Below are 18,222 nucleotides of genomic sequence, written 5' to 3' on the forward strand. Positions count from 1 at the left end.
AAGTATTTGTCTGATTGGAATCACGTTACTGTTCAGTGCCTGGTAGACTTGTCAATTTCAATTGAGTTGCACGCATACCATGAAGACCTCTTTTTTCATTCAAGTAAAGTGGAATAAAAAGAGACGAAGAAAAAAAAAACAGAGAAATTGAACCCAACAATCGAACTCGGAAAGCTGGATTAACTTGCGAGTGTGGAATCCACATGACCAGCGACGACAGCTGTCAAAACAGCCCACAGTTTTGCCACCAAAGCCTAACCCCATCTTTTGACACCTATCTAGAGAAATGCACTACTTGTTGCTTATCTGAAGTTCTATTCTCTTGTAGCTGGATATCTAAGTAATTAAGTGACCGCTCCGCTTAGCTGAAAAGCTACTTCACAGGAAGCCCACTCTTGAAATAACATTAATGTACATTATTAATAAACAAGTACACAAATGAAAATAAGTTTATTAAATTCATGGCCTCTTACCGCGTTCACAAGGTTATTAACAATTGTCTTCCTGTGAAGTGAACGGAACGAAATTGTCAGAGATTAGCATTTTAACAACACGCACCAATGACTGTGCCCTAGACTGGAAAGAAAACTATTAAAGAAAAATAGCATATTTGTCGACAGATTAATGTAAATGCTAGAACGACTCTTTCACTTTGGTTTATCTTGGTTTCCACTCGTCATTCAAAAGTGGTGAATAATCCCGAATAATCTAATCTATCTTTAATTAACAATTTATCAACAGAGATCAAGGTCGTAGAACACTATCCCGCATTACTTTTTGTATCTATTTTCGGGTTTAGTTTCAAATGCTTCCTTTACTGATGGCAACAGCATGATGGTATTGGCTAAGTTTGTATGAGGACATGCCAATCTGGTTATCTAATCTAAATAAATAGCTGCACTCTAGAAACTGAATGACAGCGGCAGAGGGCTAAAGACAAAAGGAAATCCAATATGGGGTTATTCATAACCCCAAATAGAGCACGAAAAATACCGAGTGAACCAATCAGGAGAGGACCTTTTGGACCGCATCATCCGATTCACCGCATGATTCGTGCCTGTTTCGTGCCTGATTCCAACTGAAGAAAGCTGGTTTCACTAGCGAATATTCTCACGATAATCTGGTTCTTTTTCCGCATCATGTACTTGTGACATCGATTCGAGATTCGATGGAACTGCTAATGCTACCGTCTACATTGCTAAGAAAAAGACCACCACGATCAAGATGTTATTTCAAACGTACGTAATCACAGGCCGGAAAATGTATTTCAATAAGCCACAGACGCAAACTTTGAGAGAACCGACGCAGTAGACGAGAAGGTAAAGTTGATTTCTTTAGATAGTCAAGTTTAACTTGGCATTAGCTTGACAACATTTGTCCAACAAAAACCTTTCTTTTTCAGTTGTTAGTTTGCGTCACCAATAATCGTCATATCAAATCAAAAGGATGAAACAATTCATTCTGTTCCAAACACCAAGAGCACCGAGACGTTTGACAAGGACACTTAGAACTTGCCAAGCGTAAATGAAGCACGACCGTAACAGACGTTACTCGACACTACGTTAACAACATCCTTCACCCCAACAACGATAATGCAAACAGCGAGGAAAGCCCCGAAATGGATACAGCTCCGCTCTTTCTAAATATGGTGCACGGGTTACCGTTAGAGTTAAATCTTCAAGCTTATTACAAACAAGTGGGCTACATTTGCGACGATGTCCTTTTTGGCTGACGACATGCTACGCACTTTCCGCGAAAATGACGGGCTACGCGCGAAATGCAAACTGGGTACTCGCATTGAGCAGAAATATCCAACCATCTTTTCAGTCCCTTTCCAGTTTGGCCTAGCGCGAACGTTTTACACTTCGGGCGAGAACACTGAATTACAAAGGAAGCTTAAAGCAAGGTAAGACCCTAATATAACCAAACTAATGAAATACTGTTCGACAGCCAGTAGTTACTCTCGATTGTACATTTATACCTTTCAAAAGAAACAAAATAAGTTCAACACCGTCGCTTTTGCGGCCGCCATGGTTCAAAAGAACATAACGAGAATTCGTCGCCAAATTCAACCAAACACAACTTCCAGACTCACTTTTCGGTGGTTTCTCACACTAAAAATGAACAAGGCGAATACTACCCGCGGGAAATCCTAGACGTAGCACACGCAAGGAGAAACAACCTTCGTAACGATCGCTGGTTGCAAAGTAGTCATTGTGGTAAACTTATTCGAGACCGCCACTCAGTTTTGTCGAAGGAATCAAACTGAATGAGGGAAAGGACTGAGGGGAAACTGACTGAGGGCAATAGCTTCGGCTGTATTAACAGCTGTTATCAAGGTGCAAGGCTTCCAGTGAAGCATCACAGTTATCATGTACAAAGATCTCCAGGTTTAAAATTAAAAATCAAAACAAGCATATCAAATTTGGTGTTATAATAACAAGTCTTTCAAGACTCGTTTAAGAACTTCGAAAGCATAACCCGGTCTCCGTATGCATTGGTAGTCAACAACACAACATTTTCACAAGGTGTGAACTGCTCAAGCAATACCTTAACATGTTTAGGAAGTGTTAAGTATTTCCGTAATTAAACGCACGCGCCTCGCTGCATGTGTGTGTTGGCGCTAATAAGGCGTAGAAATAACAATTTTGCCTATCTCAAAACATGCCATGTTTACCTAACTTTTTGCAAACCTCTAATAATCTTGCCATGCAACTGCAATACTAAGCCATACACAACATCACGTTTTAGACTTACTAGCTTATTACGTACATTTACAGATGATTAATTACAGACTGACACCAATTGTAATTTGCAATAATGGCTTGAGTAATCTACACAACAATGTGATACATAATTATCCTTTTGTTCACTATTCAATGACTGTCATCACTTGATTAACATCTTTACTTACGGAAATGCTTTAAATATAAACACTATTATATGGCGATCAAAGTGATATGAAGTCCTACTCAGTCTAGTGAAGCAAGTGGCGATTTTGTGTGTTCTTTTTAGAACAAACAAACAAACAAAACAAAGTGCCATTGCAGTTATTATTTTCCGCCATAACAATATTTGACTGTTACCGTTAAGAACACAATTTGCGGTCAGCTAGTTCTAGAAGCTGTTATGAACACAGTTTGTTTTGTTTTGAAAGGTTTCGCCTATCGTGACAATTAAGTTAAGAGTGGGAGGTGACAGCAAATATGCCCTTCCACAGAAAAGTAAACCGCAATGACGACAATGAATGAGTGATTTCGATTTGAAACGTTCCTTTGATAATTAGAATTGTAATTTCTACTTTCTCTCTTTCTATATCCATGATCCTAACTGTGGACATCTGATACGAAATTTAGTTTCTGTTTTTCGCACTTGTTCCATACTCATGGTTTATTGACTATGTGTGAGGTCAAGATGACCGGATATTGGCCAAATTCCTCTTTTAGCCAGTCTTCCTAACGCTGAATAAACTAGACGTGTTTTTAAATGCTGGTTCGCCTTTTAGGCCTGCCACGTGCTTGGTTATAACGCATGCTCAATCGTAAGTGCACGTGTAATCAAAGGTAATCTAAAGTGGACATTTCTTGGGACTCCCATCACGAAGCTATAGATAAACGGTTCTTCTCACAGATTACGGACCGGTATGTTTTCTTCGTTTATCTTCAGACATAGATATGATTCTCTTTACAAATTACTCAGCTACACTTAAGAGGCTGTGGCATAGAATTACAACACACAAAATCATGCTAATGTATTATACAGCCAAGTCCTTCTATTCAGCCTTAAAGTGCCACTGAAACGAAATTTTTGTATGTGAGATTTTTGCTTAGTAATAAAGTTTCAACCTTACTTGGAAACACTGCAAACTTTTTTTTCGCATGCGGTAAGCGAAAACTGCTTTTTCAGCCGTTCGAAGTTGGCTGGTTAAGCCCAAAATTGGCGGCCATTTTGGCGCGGCCAAAACAGCCTAGTGACGTCACTGGTTGTATTACTCTCATGCTGCGCTGAAAATTTAGAGTGATTATGGGAGAAGAGATTACTGTTCGAAGCCCCCCAAAAAACATCTTAAGGACATCTCGGAGCTGTAAAGCAGATAATCACAGTAGCCTTAAACATGAAGAGGTCGAGAGTCGATCCTGGGGCTTTCCAGTCTATTTAATTGGATATTTGCAGGATATTTTATGTAAGCAAGCAAACGAGTGGGAGTTCTTAGATCGCAAAATGATCGGGACTCTTGGTGAAATGCCAGCACTCAATTAAACAATATCTACACTCATAAAGTAAAAAAGACATGAAAACAAGAGAAAGCGGCTTTTGAAAATATTATCCGGACTGCTGCTGCACGAATCGCAGCAACAACGCTTTGAGTTTTCGAGTTGCTTCGCTTCGAGGAAACCGGACGCTTTGTGAGTTTCACGGCGGACGAGATTGTGCCACAGTGACCTTTAGTCCAGTTGTATCTGCTACATCCTGCAAGTTATCACAACAGCAACAATTTAAGAAACCCTCTTCTTTTATATGAGGGAGCGAATTTAAACTATAAAGGTAAACTAAGCTGCCATGACCCTACAGGTATGTTTTCAGGAAACGAGAGAAAGCGTGACAATGTCGGCGGCGAAAGGTCATATATGCAAATTAGTTCAAATTCTGTTTAATGAACCTTCGAAAGGAGTGTAAACTAGTGACGTTTTAACGAATTGTTTTGAACTTGGATATTATTAAATGAAGATCATAGACATAAGTATGTGCTAAAGAACTCAAAGTAATCCATCGGCCGTGGAATATTGCAATTGGGAGATACGTGTAAAAGAGAAGCGAAATTCCCGCTTTGTTTACACTGATACGTATGCGGCGATAAAGCAAACCCTGCTGCGGATCACAATTTTCAAAGATACATTTTGTCTACCACAAGAACTCTCACTTATTAGTATCATAAAAAGATGCCCTCAGTGTGCAAAGAAGTACTCGACTCAAAGCTTGTGGACCGTTAATAACTTCGTGATTGTGCGGATGGCTGATGCGCTTACGGCTTTTAATGCAGTAAAGTTGCCGAGGATATATTCGAACCTTGTTAATAGACCTTAGATCAACGTGAGAATCCAAATTTCAGAACCAGGCTGAAAACAGACGACGAAATATCGTGTTTAGGCTTCAGGACGTGATATAAAAGTTGCCACACTCGTCTTCGAAATCTCCAATCGAGTACTCAAGATGTTCGAAAAGTATACTGAGCTGTTATAATCTGTAGCATTTACTCTGGTGAATCTACACTCTCTGGCGCCCTCCAACGTTTATGATGTGTATTTCCTGTCAAGGCTGGACAGAAATTACAAGGTAGAAAACTAGTAGGTATCGACAATATGAAGAATAAACTTGAATAACTCAAGTGAAAACAAGAGAGAATCTATAGCGCTTCTTGCGTGAATACCAGTGACGTCACAAGGTCCTTAAACTCGGTTCCAGAGCCCGGACACAGTTTTGCTCCAAAAAGTCGATTTCAACATCTAAAAAAAGCACTTTCTGTTGGGATATGGCAGAAATAAAGTTCACCATTATTTTCAGCACGTTTGAAACTATAGATTGGGATAAAAAAAGAGAGTACGAAAATTTCGTTTCAGTGGCACTTTAATAATTCAAAACAAAATCCTTGTCATTCTAAAACATTACTCGGGCTATGAAGCATTCCGATGATCCATCGGTCTTTGTATTGTGATAAATAGAGGTGTACATTTGATTCGCTTGGCAACATATCAAGGTTGCCTCTCGCTACATAAAACAGGGCACGAAATTAACTTTTTTTCAAGGAGCCATCTTGCTCCTAAATTTTCTAAAGTGGTCGCCAAGTCCAAAAAGTGAAGAGCCATTTTTTTTTTCAAAAACAAGACGCTTTAGGAAGTGTAACTGGGTTGCATTTATGATAGTGAATATTTCAAAATTGGAAAAAGGAAATGGTAAATTGTATATGTTGCATGGAAACCTAGATATTACAATGGTACATCTTAGGTTCAGTTAAATGTTATACACAGTGAAATTTCTGCAAAATAGAAGATAGGAAAAAATATGCAAGAATCAAGGAAAAGCTGAAGGTTTTGTCAATGTTGATGTGTTAAACTCAAGCAGTTACCTTTCTCGTTGATGTACTTGTTGTTTAGGCAAAATGACTGCCTCCATTTTAAATGTGGAATTGTAAGGCGTATAACGATTTTACTTAAAAGAGTCTGCACACGAGTCAAGCGGCCCATCAGCACTATGGTTATTTCTGGTTTACCTCTGTAGCATGGAGCAACCAGGAGTATTTCCTGCAGTTTCCACTCTAAAAACTGGCAGCCTAAACAGTCTTCTGGTCGACCAAGAATAGGTTCTTCTCTCGTTCGAAAGGCGCGAAGGAAACAAAGCACACACGCATTGTCTTCTGGGTAGCGATTGCGCAATTTAGCCATTTTTCGACGTAGGAGACAGCCCCGTTCGCACTTTATGACTGGGTTCGCCTGCGGCAACCCAGTAATTAAAAACCGGTCGGAAAAGTACGGACTGTTTTGAGCTCGCAATATGCATTGTTAGCAAAAGGGACATTTCATTTCACAATATACAACGTAACGTTTGGAAAATCCAAGAAGGCGGATGTTGACCTGTTTGCTTCGTTGCATTCGTGACGATTTTGCTTAACAGCCCTCATCGTAAGCACCGATTTATATACCTTAAAGCTTTATTTACGGGCAAAATACATTAAGGTAAGATATACAAAATCCAAAGAGTTCTGGTCGGCAACTTGGTGACTAATTTTTGAATTTTGGTCGCCAGCTTAGGAGTATTGTGCGACGTCGAACACTCGCGCAACGAGAAACACATTTCCCTTGCGGTGTATACGAAGTTAACCTTACTCTGGCCACGACCGTCTATCACTGAATTAAAATGCACGCTTACGTGTACCGAGTTTGATAGTGCGGCTTTCCTAGCCATATTGTAACTGTGTGAGTTTCATAATTTTTTTCGCCATGCAGTCTTCAGTTACTAGACTATAATAAATTACAATAATTATAAATAGGTTTTTGCTGTCATAATCTCGAAAAACTTTCTAATTTCAGATGGCAGATAAAGACAAGAAGGTAAGACGTCAAACACTCCGCTGTTTTCATAAGATAATAGAGACCTTGCACAAAACATGACGGCGACTACAACGACATAACACTTAATGAGCAGAAAGATGGATCTGCTCGAGCATTATGTAACTTTGTACATTTCGTAGCCGTCCTTTGTAAATCAAAAACATGGCATGATCAATTTACAAGTTTCTGGACAACGTGAAGCACTGCGGCTAATTTGTCTAATTTCTATTTTGGAACTGAACGCATTTGCAGCACATTCGACAGGGTCAGCTTTTATACAGATAGACACAATAAATAGATCTACAACCCTGGCAAAATGTCCTGGGAACACTTGACAAAATGACAACTGGTGATTCATTATTTTAAAGTGGGAAGACATTCAGCTTTCCGAGCCCCCTCCTACTCTCCCAAAGTAATGTTGGAATAGTGGGTCTACATTGGATGAATTAACATCAAAATTGTGTTGGGGGTGGGGAGGGGAGGGTGGACAGAAATACCATATGATAGCAAAAGTTCAAAGTATTTCAGGACTTTTGCCGACCAGGATTGTAGATAACTGCGAAATTGTGAGGTGAAATATACCGTTACTAGTAGGCCTTGTCCTCGCCGTTGCCGTCGTGTATGCGTAAGGTCTCTAATAAAACCATTTTAGTTTAATCCTATTTTGTGTGAAAAGTCAAATCTAATTCGGTCGACAGTAAATGGAGTTTTCAGTTTAGACCCATTTAGCGTCTAAAAGAGAGAACCAAATTCCTATTGTCCCACCAAATAAGCAGTATTAGCATAATCCATCTGCATAATTTCACTTAATAGGTTCGTTCAATCATCAGCAAAGTTGAGTTCTTTCTTCAAACGAGGTACTGATTTTCAAATTAGGTCAACATTAACATTTTCTTTGCATATTTTGTTCAAATTCATTTCTCAACTCATTGACAACTATCAAGATCTAAACAATTTCACATCTTATTTTTTTGGATTCCAGGACAAAGGAAAATTAAGTTTATCAGACGAGGATGAAGGCATTCTCGAGGAACAGTTTTCTTGTCTAAGCACCGGGTAAGAGAACAGGGCATTTAACCAACCACGACAGCAACGCCGAAGACATTTAAGTTTATCTCTAACCTACGAACGCAAAAATCTAGTTTCATCAATTTTTCTTATCATTAACAGAGTTTCTCAAAAGACAATTTGTAAGACAGCTGAAAGTTCACGCTACTGTTTTGAAAAGAAAGGAAAAGAGATGTACCAAAATGTAACATACGAGCAGAGCCATTGTACTGCCAGTGTTAAAAACCTTTTGGTCATTAAGAAGGTCCCTAATGGTAAGACCTTCAGAGACGAAGCCACGATTGTCAACCGTTATCCCAAAGGTTGGACGTACTTCATAACCTTTTGAGATACTTCTGAATCAAGAACCCGGAAATCGTTGACTCGACGTGATAGTTTGTCTGCTATGTCTAATCTGATCATATTCTAAAGCTGTGCCTGATTTCTTAACTGAAGGTGTTTTTGATCGCATGTTGTATGCAAAAAAGAGAAACATTTCTTTGCAACTTTGCTTCCTCTTTTACATTTAAAGATTTATATGTCATAATGATACTACAAACAACACTTCCTTCAAACAGAATACTTTTTCGGGCAAGAAGAAAATAGTTCTAAACCCAAGTCAATACCTGAAATGCTGTCCTTTAAATACAAGATGAGATAGAGACCCTGTCTTGGAAGTTAAATTTAAATTCATTCTCGGTTGTTCAAAGGCGGTTTTGTTGGAGCAAGCATCACATTATTTATCATTTAAGGCTTAAAATATCCGTTAACGTTCTATTCACCATAAATATTTGTCATGCATTCCCCTTACTAACATAGTTCCATTGTCAGGCTGAGCGGAAAACAGCCAGAAGAGGAAACGGAAGGGGAAGAGGACGACGAAACGGAAGAAAAGGCGAAAAAGGAAGAAGAAGAGGAACAAGAAGAGGAACAAGAAGAGGAACAAGAAGAGGAACAAGAAGAGGAGAAAGATGAAGAAGAAGAAGAGCTTGTAGCCCTAGCACTGGCACAAACTGAAACAGAGGCGAGTGGTCTAGATAATAATCATTAGATGTTTGTGACAAAAACCTGGTGGTAATTCCAAAGCGGCACTGTCTGTGAGTTATCTAACTTTTAGAATAAATATACACCAAAGTTACTAACTTATTACTTGTACATTGCCTTAACAATGGCTCTTTTAAGAATTAAATGCAATATCTTTTTGTTGTTGTTGTTTAGGAGGACGATCCGTTGCCAGGCTGGACAAAATCAGGAAGAAGGATTCATCAATGCTCTGATCCCGAAGGGCGACACAGCCCAGTAGTGTAAGAGATGCATACACAATGGTTATAAACTACAGTACATTGTTTGGCAACATATAAAACGAGAACTCTGTTGAAAAGGTGCAGCTGCAAACGCCTATTTAAAAGTCTCAAGGACCTAAAACAGGATGTGAAGGTGGCGCATGGCCGAGTGGTTAAGGGTGCTGGTTTTGAAATCTGAAAACTCGGTAGTCCCGAATTCAACTCCTCGACCGCGTTGTGTAAATAGCCAACTGGTCAGCCTCCTACCAGTTGGGAATCTTAATAGTTTAAGTTCTATTTGCAATATTTGTTTATTTATTTACAGTGTTCCTAATACATTTGGCGCTTAAATTAAGTTATTTATTGTTATTTATTTATTTATAAGTGGGGGCAGTTGTAAATTGTGTGTTTGTATCAACTCAAAGATTCCCAATTACACTTTTCTTTTCTGAATTTACTTGTGATGCAAAGTAGAATAACGAAAAATTTTTAAAAAAATACAGAAAAGCAGTCCTGGTACCAAAGGTTTTCTTTCTGTTTTCTTCTTATTTGATCGAAAGAGAAAAAAACTTCTATAACCAGGTTATTGACGATCATTATTCTCACTGTGGTCTTGGTAGGTGTGGAAGGGAGTCTACCTCTTTTTCATCCGCTATGTCGCGAGATAGTAACAAATTTAAAAAATAAATGACTCTAGTGTTTTTAATGTCCTGTTACAGAGGTGTTGCTTGCCCGATATTATACGAAGGAGATCCAGGAGATCCTCAGGTGGGTAGTTACAAACTTTTGTTACCTTTCTTTCGAGCCAGAATATGACCTTAACAACAAATGCTGTAAGTGTACCAGCCTGATTTTACTGTACAGTAGATGATTAAAACTAAACGCAAGACAATTTCAGGCAAAAATTACAAAACATCCTAAATCTCTTCAGCTTTTTAAAAGTGTTCGCAAGGAATAAATCCCTGGGGTGGTAGTGTTGAAAACATATATCAAATTAAAAAAAAATTAGCCAGAACCCTTACTTACTGGAACTTCAAATGAACCCGAACGATTACGTGACAAATATCAAGCATTACAAGGCTAATGGAAAAAAAAACGCATTGACTTCAGAAAGCATTGCCATGTTTTAGAGGGAAGGTACAGGCTCCCATAAATTTTTTTTTTGGGGGGGGGTGGGGGGATTTTTCTATCAACGATCTTTGCGGTTTTGTTACAGAAACATGACAGTACTTATCTTTTGTTCAGTTTGCATAATTATAATTGCTAATAAGCACAGTAGTGAGAATTTAATCAATACCGACAATGCTAGAAAACAAAAATACTGATTCACTTTACATGTTAAACTTTGTTTAAATTTTTCTACTACAGGAGCCTGATGTGGATGCAGCAATCTTAATATTTATAATAATGTATCTCATATTCAAGATGTAAATAAATTTGCTTTCTTTTCTAGTTCACGTTGTCATGTGTTTTTGGGCATATGCTTTAGTACTACGAATAGCAAACAAAGATTATTAGTGCGCGTTCGACACCTTCAATAGCTTGAACGATTTCATTAGCCGACATTCAACCCTTATTTATTGCTAAAATTACCCTTTTTTTATGTATTACTCTTCGTTGGCTGTAGGTGATTTTATTCAGAACACAAAGTAAGGAGTGACTGGATACCCGAAGTTTTACTGGCAGTTATCATATGGTTAGCAAGAAAGGATTCACTCTATAAACCACGATTTGTTTAGAGTGGAGTTGATATGCCGGGAGACAATTTCCAAAGATGAAAAATAAAATATCTATATTTGCCTTCAAACTTCACACAAAGAAACTTCTTTGTGAAGGTGCAAATCTTCTTCATATAGTGTTCTAAGCAGCTAAAAGCACGAATATTTGCAATCGCGTGCTCGTTTGATGTAAACAAACTACGTGCTACTAGCGAGTGATTCGAATCGGCTGTGATCTTTTCAACGCCTGGCCAAGGTTTGCTTTGCTGGTAAATAGAAGAACACAGTATTTGCATTGCTGTTTTTTTGATACTTATTTCAGGCTTGCTTTTATAGATCTTAGCTTTTAAGGTTCCAACTAGGCTGGACTTGGACTGAGTCAGTGTGTCGCAACTAAATCGAGAAGCCACTGAAATTCAGCTGTTCCCACAGTTCAACACCCCAAAGCCAAATCCCTTCAAAGTTGTGTTCTTGAGCGAAATCAAAATAATTGCCCAAGTTATACAGCAAATGCTCATCATCTTTCATCTCGGACCACGTTAAAGTTGATTTGTACGGTTCAGAAGTGGCACATGTTTCACTCAAGCTTTGATACGTTAAATGAAATTTCTAAACATTGGCTTCAAATGGGAAACTAACAGACATATACTTGCCAAGAAATATCCACGGGCCAGTGTCCACGTTACCCTGAACCAGCGGTTCGCGTGATGCATTACAAAAATGTGACGTCATTGGTCGATAAGTGATGAACGAAAAGACTGAAGCGTTGGGTTTAGCACTTACGCGACTCACACGCGAGAAAACACGCAAGTGTGCGCGTGGCGTTCCACAAACACAATTCTGTATTGACGTCTTTAGCGATTCGGAGGACAGGACTCATGTAGCCTGTCGTGCGCCTGAATTCGAAATGAAACCTTAGATGATTCGCACAGAAAAAAAGATCGTCTATACTTTAATAACTTGTCCCACCAAATTACTGCTAAAAAGAGGTATTATAAGACAACGTTAACGCGACAGTAATGTGACCACTCAAGTCCACACACGACCAGCCGCTTCAAAGTGTGTGACACGGATATTTGTACGAGATAAACTACGAAAATATAATTCAAGTGTACATTCAGTGTCGGCACGAGATAAAGTGAGATATCGTTGTCAAAGATAAGTGTTACAAGAGTACAATCGCGATATGAGTTTACGGCTATGGTCTTTGATAAGCATGTTTATTGACCGACACGAGTTGTTCATTAATATGCAAAAGGAAGGTCTACGTTCTCCGCTTTGTTAACGGTTTAGTTATCTGGCTGTCAACACATATCAAGAGATGCAGTGTACACCAACACAAGCTTCACCACTGTATAAAAAAACGCGCCGTCATTAGTGGAGGGATTATAAGTCCTTGAGCCATTGAGTAACAGAGGAAGTACATTCACTCTCGGTACTTATCCCTTGGCAGTTTTCCTTAATTTTGTACTCATTTAATTGCCTCTCCGATCTACTTTATGCTGAATCATAAGTCAATCGGTCCCTTGCTTATTGTTTGCTATATGACTCATTTTCAGGGCAAAAACCCCGCATTCTAAAATTCAATGTCAGGCAAATTGCTGGTAAAAATCCCTCATCCTGCATATATTAAAATCTAAAATAGGGCTTTGTCCCAGATAAATCGGCTTCCAATAAAGAACTAAACAAACACAAATATATTGTGCTCAATTCTTGAAGCCCAAAGGACGAGCTTTTGATCTATTGCAGGTCTTTGCCAAGCTTGGTAAATGAAAAGTCAACTACCCGTTAACCGGCCTTCCAAATTTAAAACGAGACGTCATGTTGTTTACAAAAATTTAAGTCCGCCCACGCAAAACCCCAAACATTATTTTCGTTTCAGTTTCTACATCGAGTCATGCAAAATTACTAATAAAACCTTAAAACACCACCACTCGGTAATCAAAACGCCCGAGACATATCACAACTTAATCTCGCCAGTAAATCGAAGACAGTCAACAACCGAGTTTGAACCGCAACCTAAAGTTATGTTAACCGATTACAACACAATTGGCATAACAAACGTTCTAACAAAACTTGCCTCGGCAGATCCCGTTTTAAAACAAAGGGGTCTATCCCGCCATATTCGACAATTTAATATTCACTTCAATATTCAAGTTCCCATTTGACTTCTACTTGTGTCAAGTCATGTTCTCTGGCTGATCTCTAGCACAAACGTTATACGGGCTACAATACGCTCTACACCATTACCGCAAGTCTACACGAGAGCGTGCAAAATGACAACAAAACGGAGGTAAGTCAATTACCAAAACAGCGACAAACAAATTGACATAAAAGTTCCTCAGAACTTTCAGCTGGAGTTAAGTTCAAAACTCGTTTGTCCTCTTAAATGGATGTACCTCTATATGCAAAAGGAATCAATAATTTCTTGCAATATTTCATTTTCGTGTCAAAGATTTTAAAATGATGAGCATTTTTTTCCTTGCTGCAGTATCCAAGATGGATGGTTTATTTGGGTCAAGGAAACACGAGTGCGGACTGGAATGATATTACGATTAACAACCATTCCAAACCTCAGACACGAGGATGTGTGCTAGACCGTAATATTGACCGGATTGAACAACAAAATACACAGAATGACACCTTCACACTAACAACAACCTAACCAGCTTTGAACGTTTTTGCAGACGAAAGAACAGAATGACAGACGTTAAAAATTGACAACAGATGAAAGAGAGTTAGTATGGATTAGACAGAACGTTGTCGAAGAAGTGGACATGCTTTAGACAAACTTAGACGATTTTTTAAAGCCTCGTCACGCGACGATTGACGTGACGACCGTCGTGACGACCGTCGTGACGACCCAGAGAACACTGCACATTCCGTTGCCTGGATATGTAATTTACATGTACAACTTGAACTGGCAAAATGTTTCTCAATCCAGTCAACATTTAAGACTAAAGAATAAAGACTAAAGGCTCTCCAGCATTCTCCTCCTTTTTGGAATGAACCTGTCAATCAGCCTCCTAACCAACCTTTATTTGGGCTCGTCACGCAATCAGCTTACTGACGTCACACAGGACAAGATACAATTACAAATAAGGTAAAGTGTATATGCAATTACGTTAATAAATGTATTTTCCCAGCTGTTTACCCAATGCAATAGGGACTTGTTACCGAACAAAAACGTGGCAAATAATTTAATTAGAAAGATTCAAGTACGCTGACAGCTTGTAATCATAGGTTTTCACAACGTCAGAAAAATAGTCGTAAAATGGGCCCCCGTGGGACGAAGATTTAGAGAAATCTGTAAGGTGGTTTTGGACTACAACGACAATAATTTTTTTTGCCAAGGATTTTGCTTGGTCTCTACAATTACTTATTAAAATAGTCTATCTTTCAATAAATTTGAGTTAATTTACCTCAGCTTTTTCGGATAGTAAATACTGTGTAAAGTTAAGGATGCATGGTTACGACCCAAAATATTGAATTTCGAACTAATGCGTTGTGGCACCACAAAACAATATTGCAGAATTTTCGTAAAATCGGTCAGCCATTACAATGGTTATCTCTGTCAGCGATTGTGTTATTTGGGGCAAACTTTTAGCTTCAAGTAAAGCCGTGTCATTTTCAAGTTTGTTTTCTTGGTAACAATTGATTTGGCATGGCCTATTTTCCCCCCAAAAATACTTCATTTAGCAAATTAAAATGGAAGACGTCGATCAGTATTTATTTAGTGCACCTGCCATGTTAAGATCGTAGGCGAAACCCCAGAATGTTTGCCGGTATCAAAACTTAACGCGCTTCGTTTTCATAATGGTCCAATAGAGTGCATTAATTTAATACTACTCATTTCTTTGTTACCTTTGAATTACAAAAATAGCAAAAATACTACTGGAAAAAACATCATTATTTTTACACTGCTAATTATTACCTGAACTTCGACGTCGGGAGGCTTAACTCTACTTAAAACCGATTAATTGCTGCTTGAAAAAGAGAAACCGTATCTACACCATAAGGGGCTTTCAAGTTTCCCTAATTGTTTCCCTAATCGTGCAAGATTCAAATGTCAAAAGAGTTTTGGACTGTCTAGCACGTACCAGATCCTGGCTAAAAGTCGGAACACAACGCGACCAGCCAAACGGCCGGCGACAATAGACTCCACACGAAAATACTCTCTATTCCTGTAGCTGTTTTTGTAACCACATGTCGCGTGTCATTGTCGTAAACCCAAACCAGTCATCTTATCTTATCCAGAATATAAGCGTCTTCACTGGCTGAAAGCAGCGAAAGCATGATTTCTTTTGTCTTAACCACCAATCGTCGACAGCTCTGATCACGTGAACAAAGCGTAGTAACAGTTGCACGTGCGTTGTGCAGGTTAGTTCCCAGTTCGGCTTCACGTCTTCTTGCTGAAATCACGCTAACTTCTGTAGTTTTTCTTCTCCGACTTCGGATAAGGTAGGCGTTAATCAACATTGCTTCACATCTAGGTCTCCAAAAACGTCCGAAACTCACAAGATGGCGCGCTTGTTTGCCTCGCTACAAGGCGGACGAGAGCTCGTCTAGATGCAAATGTCATTTCGTAGAGAGAGATCATTTTGCACTGATTAACAGGTACTTTTTGGGTAGTCGAGCTCCTCGGAAAATGTACTATAGCCGTATATTTCAATTACTCGGTAAAAGCATTGCTTCAGTCATTTTTTGATGGTCCTAAAAAGCTAGCAAATTATGTCAAAGGAACGCTTACGACGGGCGAGTGCTTTACATTACATGTGGAAAGGATTATCAGTCTTGTTGGAGCATTCAGATGCAATCGCGGGCTGTTTCTTGTTATTTAAAGCCTTATAAGAAACGAATCACTGTAAAACCAAGAACTATAGAGCCTTAGCATCACATAGATGTGAAAACGTAACATCATTAACACCCATCACACTACGCATGCCATAAACATTTCACTGAATTTGCATTCGTGCAGACGAAGACGTTTACCCTATTTAACATTACCGACTTTTTCTAATTTTGCAGGGATCTGAACAAGAGATGGCAGGAAATGTAAGTAAGAAACACGTCAACAAATATAAACAAACTTTCAGTCTTCTGCTAATACTCGAACGGATACAAGTACTCAAAATTACTGCGCTTCCAAATCTTAAAAAAGTTCGTGCTATTTCATTATTGTAACGAGAAAGACCGATATTATCTCCTTTACTGTTTGTTTTTAGGCTTCTCGTCCCCTCCTTCTAAACCCATTCTATCTATTTCTTCAATTTGTTTGCACATCCAATTGTTATGATCAATACAATTTCATTGTAGAGCACGAAAATCCGTTTATAAATTAATGTTGCTCGCTTACTGAACAGAGCACCACAAACCTTATGCTAACATGGATTCTCGTTACTTTTTTTTTCAGCGCGAGTATACCAGGTAAATAACGCCTTTCCTACTACTTTGCTGCTATCTAAATATTCATTTTGCCAGTCTGAAAGCAAGTAATAATATTCCTTATGTTGTTGGTAGTGTATGACTATAGTATCAGTACTACCTGTAGAAATGTTATCCAATTTTGATGAACGGAATAATAATTATGTACATTGGACTTGATGAAGTTTAATACCAATTTACCTAGGTCAACACTGCAGTGATCTTTCTCTTGCAGGAATATATTTATAAAATACTCTATAATTTAGAGGTGTACAGCAAAATCAAAGTACCACACTAGTTATACCATACATGTACATGGTCTTCATTTCCTATGAGTGATAGACACATTCAGCTATAAAAGAAACACTTGTTGAATATTCTTTGAAGTTGTTAAGAAACAGAAAAATGTGTGGAAACAGATCCTGTGTGCAATGAACCTCACTGGAACAAAAAATTGGAACAAGCAAATGTTTCTATTCCCTTAAAACTTGCCAGCCATAAGCAGGGTAGCCCCATCCTTACCCAGACACTGCACGTGATTATCACAGATTTAGAACAGGATTAATTTTACATTACAACAGCTTATAGTACATGTACATGTACTTACATCTGATTTGCTTCAATTTCAGAGTTATGATGACAACACTGATATTCTCACAAGATCCTATATTAGACCTGGAGGTAAGAAAAAATAATGCAGATTAGTAGAATTCTACTACTAACAGTAGCATACTGATGCAAATGCCACAATCTGATTGGCTGAGCTATCATGCGTTATCAGCCATTGGTGTACCATGGCTGGGGGTCATCTACGAAATGGAGATGATTTGTATGTTGTTTTCCAAAACAAAAATTTTTTCTTTTGCAAGCTCATTATTTTGGAAAGAAAAACTTGGGTGATTGACCATTTTCTTATTCTCGGTATTGGACTGGAACTAGCTTGCAACGGAGGCTCATGCGGGGGATATCATTAAAAAGCGATTAGAGTCATTTGCATTTGAAAAGACTCCCTGCATTAGCCTCAGTTGCAAGCTAGTTCCAGCCCAATAATGAGAATACAAAAACAATCTATTCAGTTCCAGAGAAGACAAAACAAAGGTCATTTACAGTTTCTTGACTTATCATATGACTGAGAAAATAACTTCATTCTGATTGGCTAAGACTGGACCAGTTAATTGTTACTTTTAATTTACACTGCAGCAAAAAATTAATGCAGGTGCATTCATTATGTTATCAGTAATATAATAAATGAATAACCCCACAAAAGCTCAAGCCATTAAAGATTTACACTAATCGCGATATTTAAAAATTCTTTCTAATTGAACTCACCTAAAGGCTCACGCAATTTTCAAATATCACTCGAAGTGTAAATCCTTAAATGCACTTGCATTACTGCAATTTCCTATATTATTATACATTGTAGTCGACATCTGCCCTCATTGGCTAAAAGCCTACAGTTAATTCTGGGAAACAGCGCAACCAGTAGATTAGTGAACAATTCGTAGGTTGCGCGTGCAATGCATGATTTCCAAGAGCAATATCAAGTTCACAGACAGTGAAGTAGAACATGGCTTGTCGAAAATAAATTGTGTTCAGTGTGATAATGCATTTGTCGTTGTTTTCTTCAAAACAATGTATAATAAA

The 18,222-nt window shown here is 38.4% G+C and overlaps 3 protein-coding genes across 6 annotated transcripts in view; 2 read left to right on the top strand and 1 right to left on the bottom strand.

Moving 5' to 3' along the window:
• LOC110049443 (uncharacterized) overlaps positions 1 to 18,222 on the top strand; it is a 90,091-nt gene that overhangs the window by 48,072 nt on the left and 23,797 nt on the right. The window lies entirely within an intron of this gene.
• The window catches only part of LOC110049452 (uncharacterized), a 51,470-nt gene that overhangs the window by 13,098 nt on the left and 20,150 nt on the right, over positions 1 to 18,222 (bottom strand). The window contains exons 3-4 of one of the 2 annotated variants that reach the window (XM_089298725.1): positions 17,186 to 17,253; positions 474 to 504 (exon numbers count right to left, since the gene is read on the bottom strand). The gene's annotated coding sequence lies outside the window, so the exon portion shown is untranslated. The remainder of the gene's footprint in view (positions 1 to 473; positions 505 to 17,185; positions 17,254 to 18,222) is intronic. The other variant, XM_089298727.1, reaches the window with a different exon arrangement.
• LOC110049446 (uncharacterized) lies at positions 1,033 to 10,888 on the top strand. Of its 2 annotated transcripts, none has more exons than XM_089298748.1 (7): positions 1,033 to 1,319; positions 1,403 to 1,906; positions 7,086 to 7,106; positions 8,985 to 9,177; positions 9,372 to 9,457; positions 10,156 to 10,204; positions 10,805 to 10,888. In XM_089298748.1, exons 2-7 carry the CDS (start codon positions 1,716 to 1,718, stop codon positions 10,865 to 10,867), a joined length of 603 nt encoding a protein of 200 aa, XP_089154874.1. In that variant the 5' UTR covers positions 1,033 to 1,319; positions 1,403 to 1,715; the 3' UTR covers positions 10,868 to 10,888. The 2 variants fall into 2 exon arrangements, with proteins under 2 accessions (XP_089154874.1, XP_089154875.1); XM_089298749.1 differs by lacking the exon at positions 1,033 to 1,319 and adding an exon at positions 8,089 to 8,162 and having other exon boundaries at positions 1,767 to 1,906.

The sequence above is a fragment of the Orbicella faveolata genome, unplaced genomic scaffold (assembly GCF_042242905.1).
Source record: "Orbicella faveolata isolate gen_17 unplaced genomic scaffold, um_ofav_v1 contig_3, whole genome shotgun sequence".
NCBI lineage: Eukaryota > Metazoa > Cnidaria > Anthozoa > Scleractinia > Merulinidae > Orbicella > Orbicella faveolata.

Coding starts and splice junctions, on each gene's coding strand:
- LOC110049446 (XM_089298748.1), top strand. CDS start 1,716: ATGTCCTTTTTGGCTGACGACATGCTACGCACTTTCCGCGAAAATGAC. Junction 1,907..7,085: donor CAAAGGAAGCTTAAAGCAAG/GTAAGACCCTAA, acceptor TTCTAATTTCAG/ATGGCAGATAAAGACAAGAA. Junction 7,107..8,984: donor TGGCAGATAAAGACAAGAAG/GTAAGACGTCAA, acceptor TTCCATTGTCAG/GCTGAGCGGAAAACAGCCAG.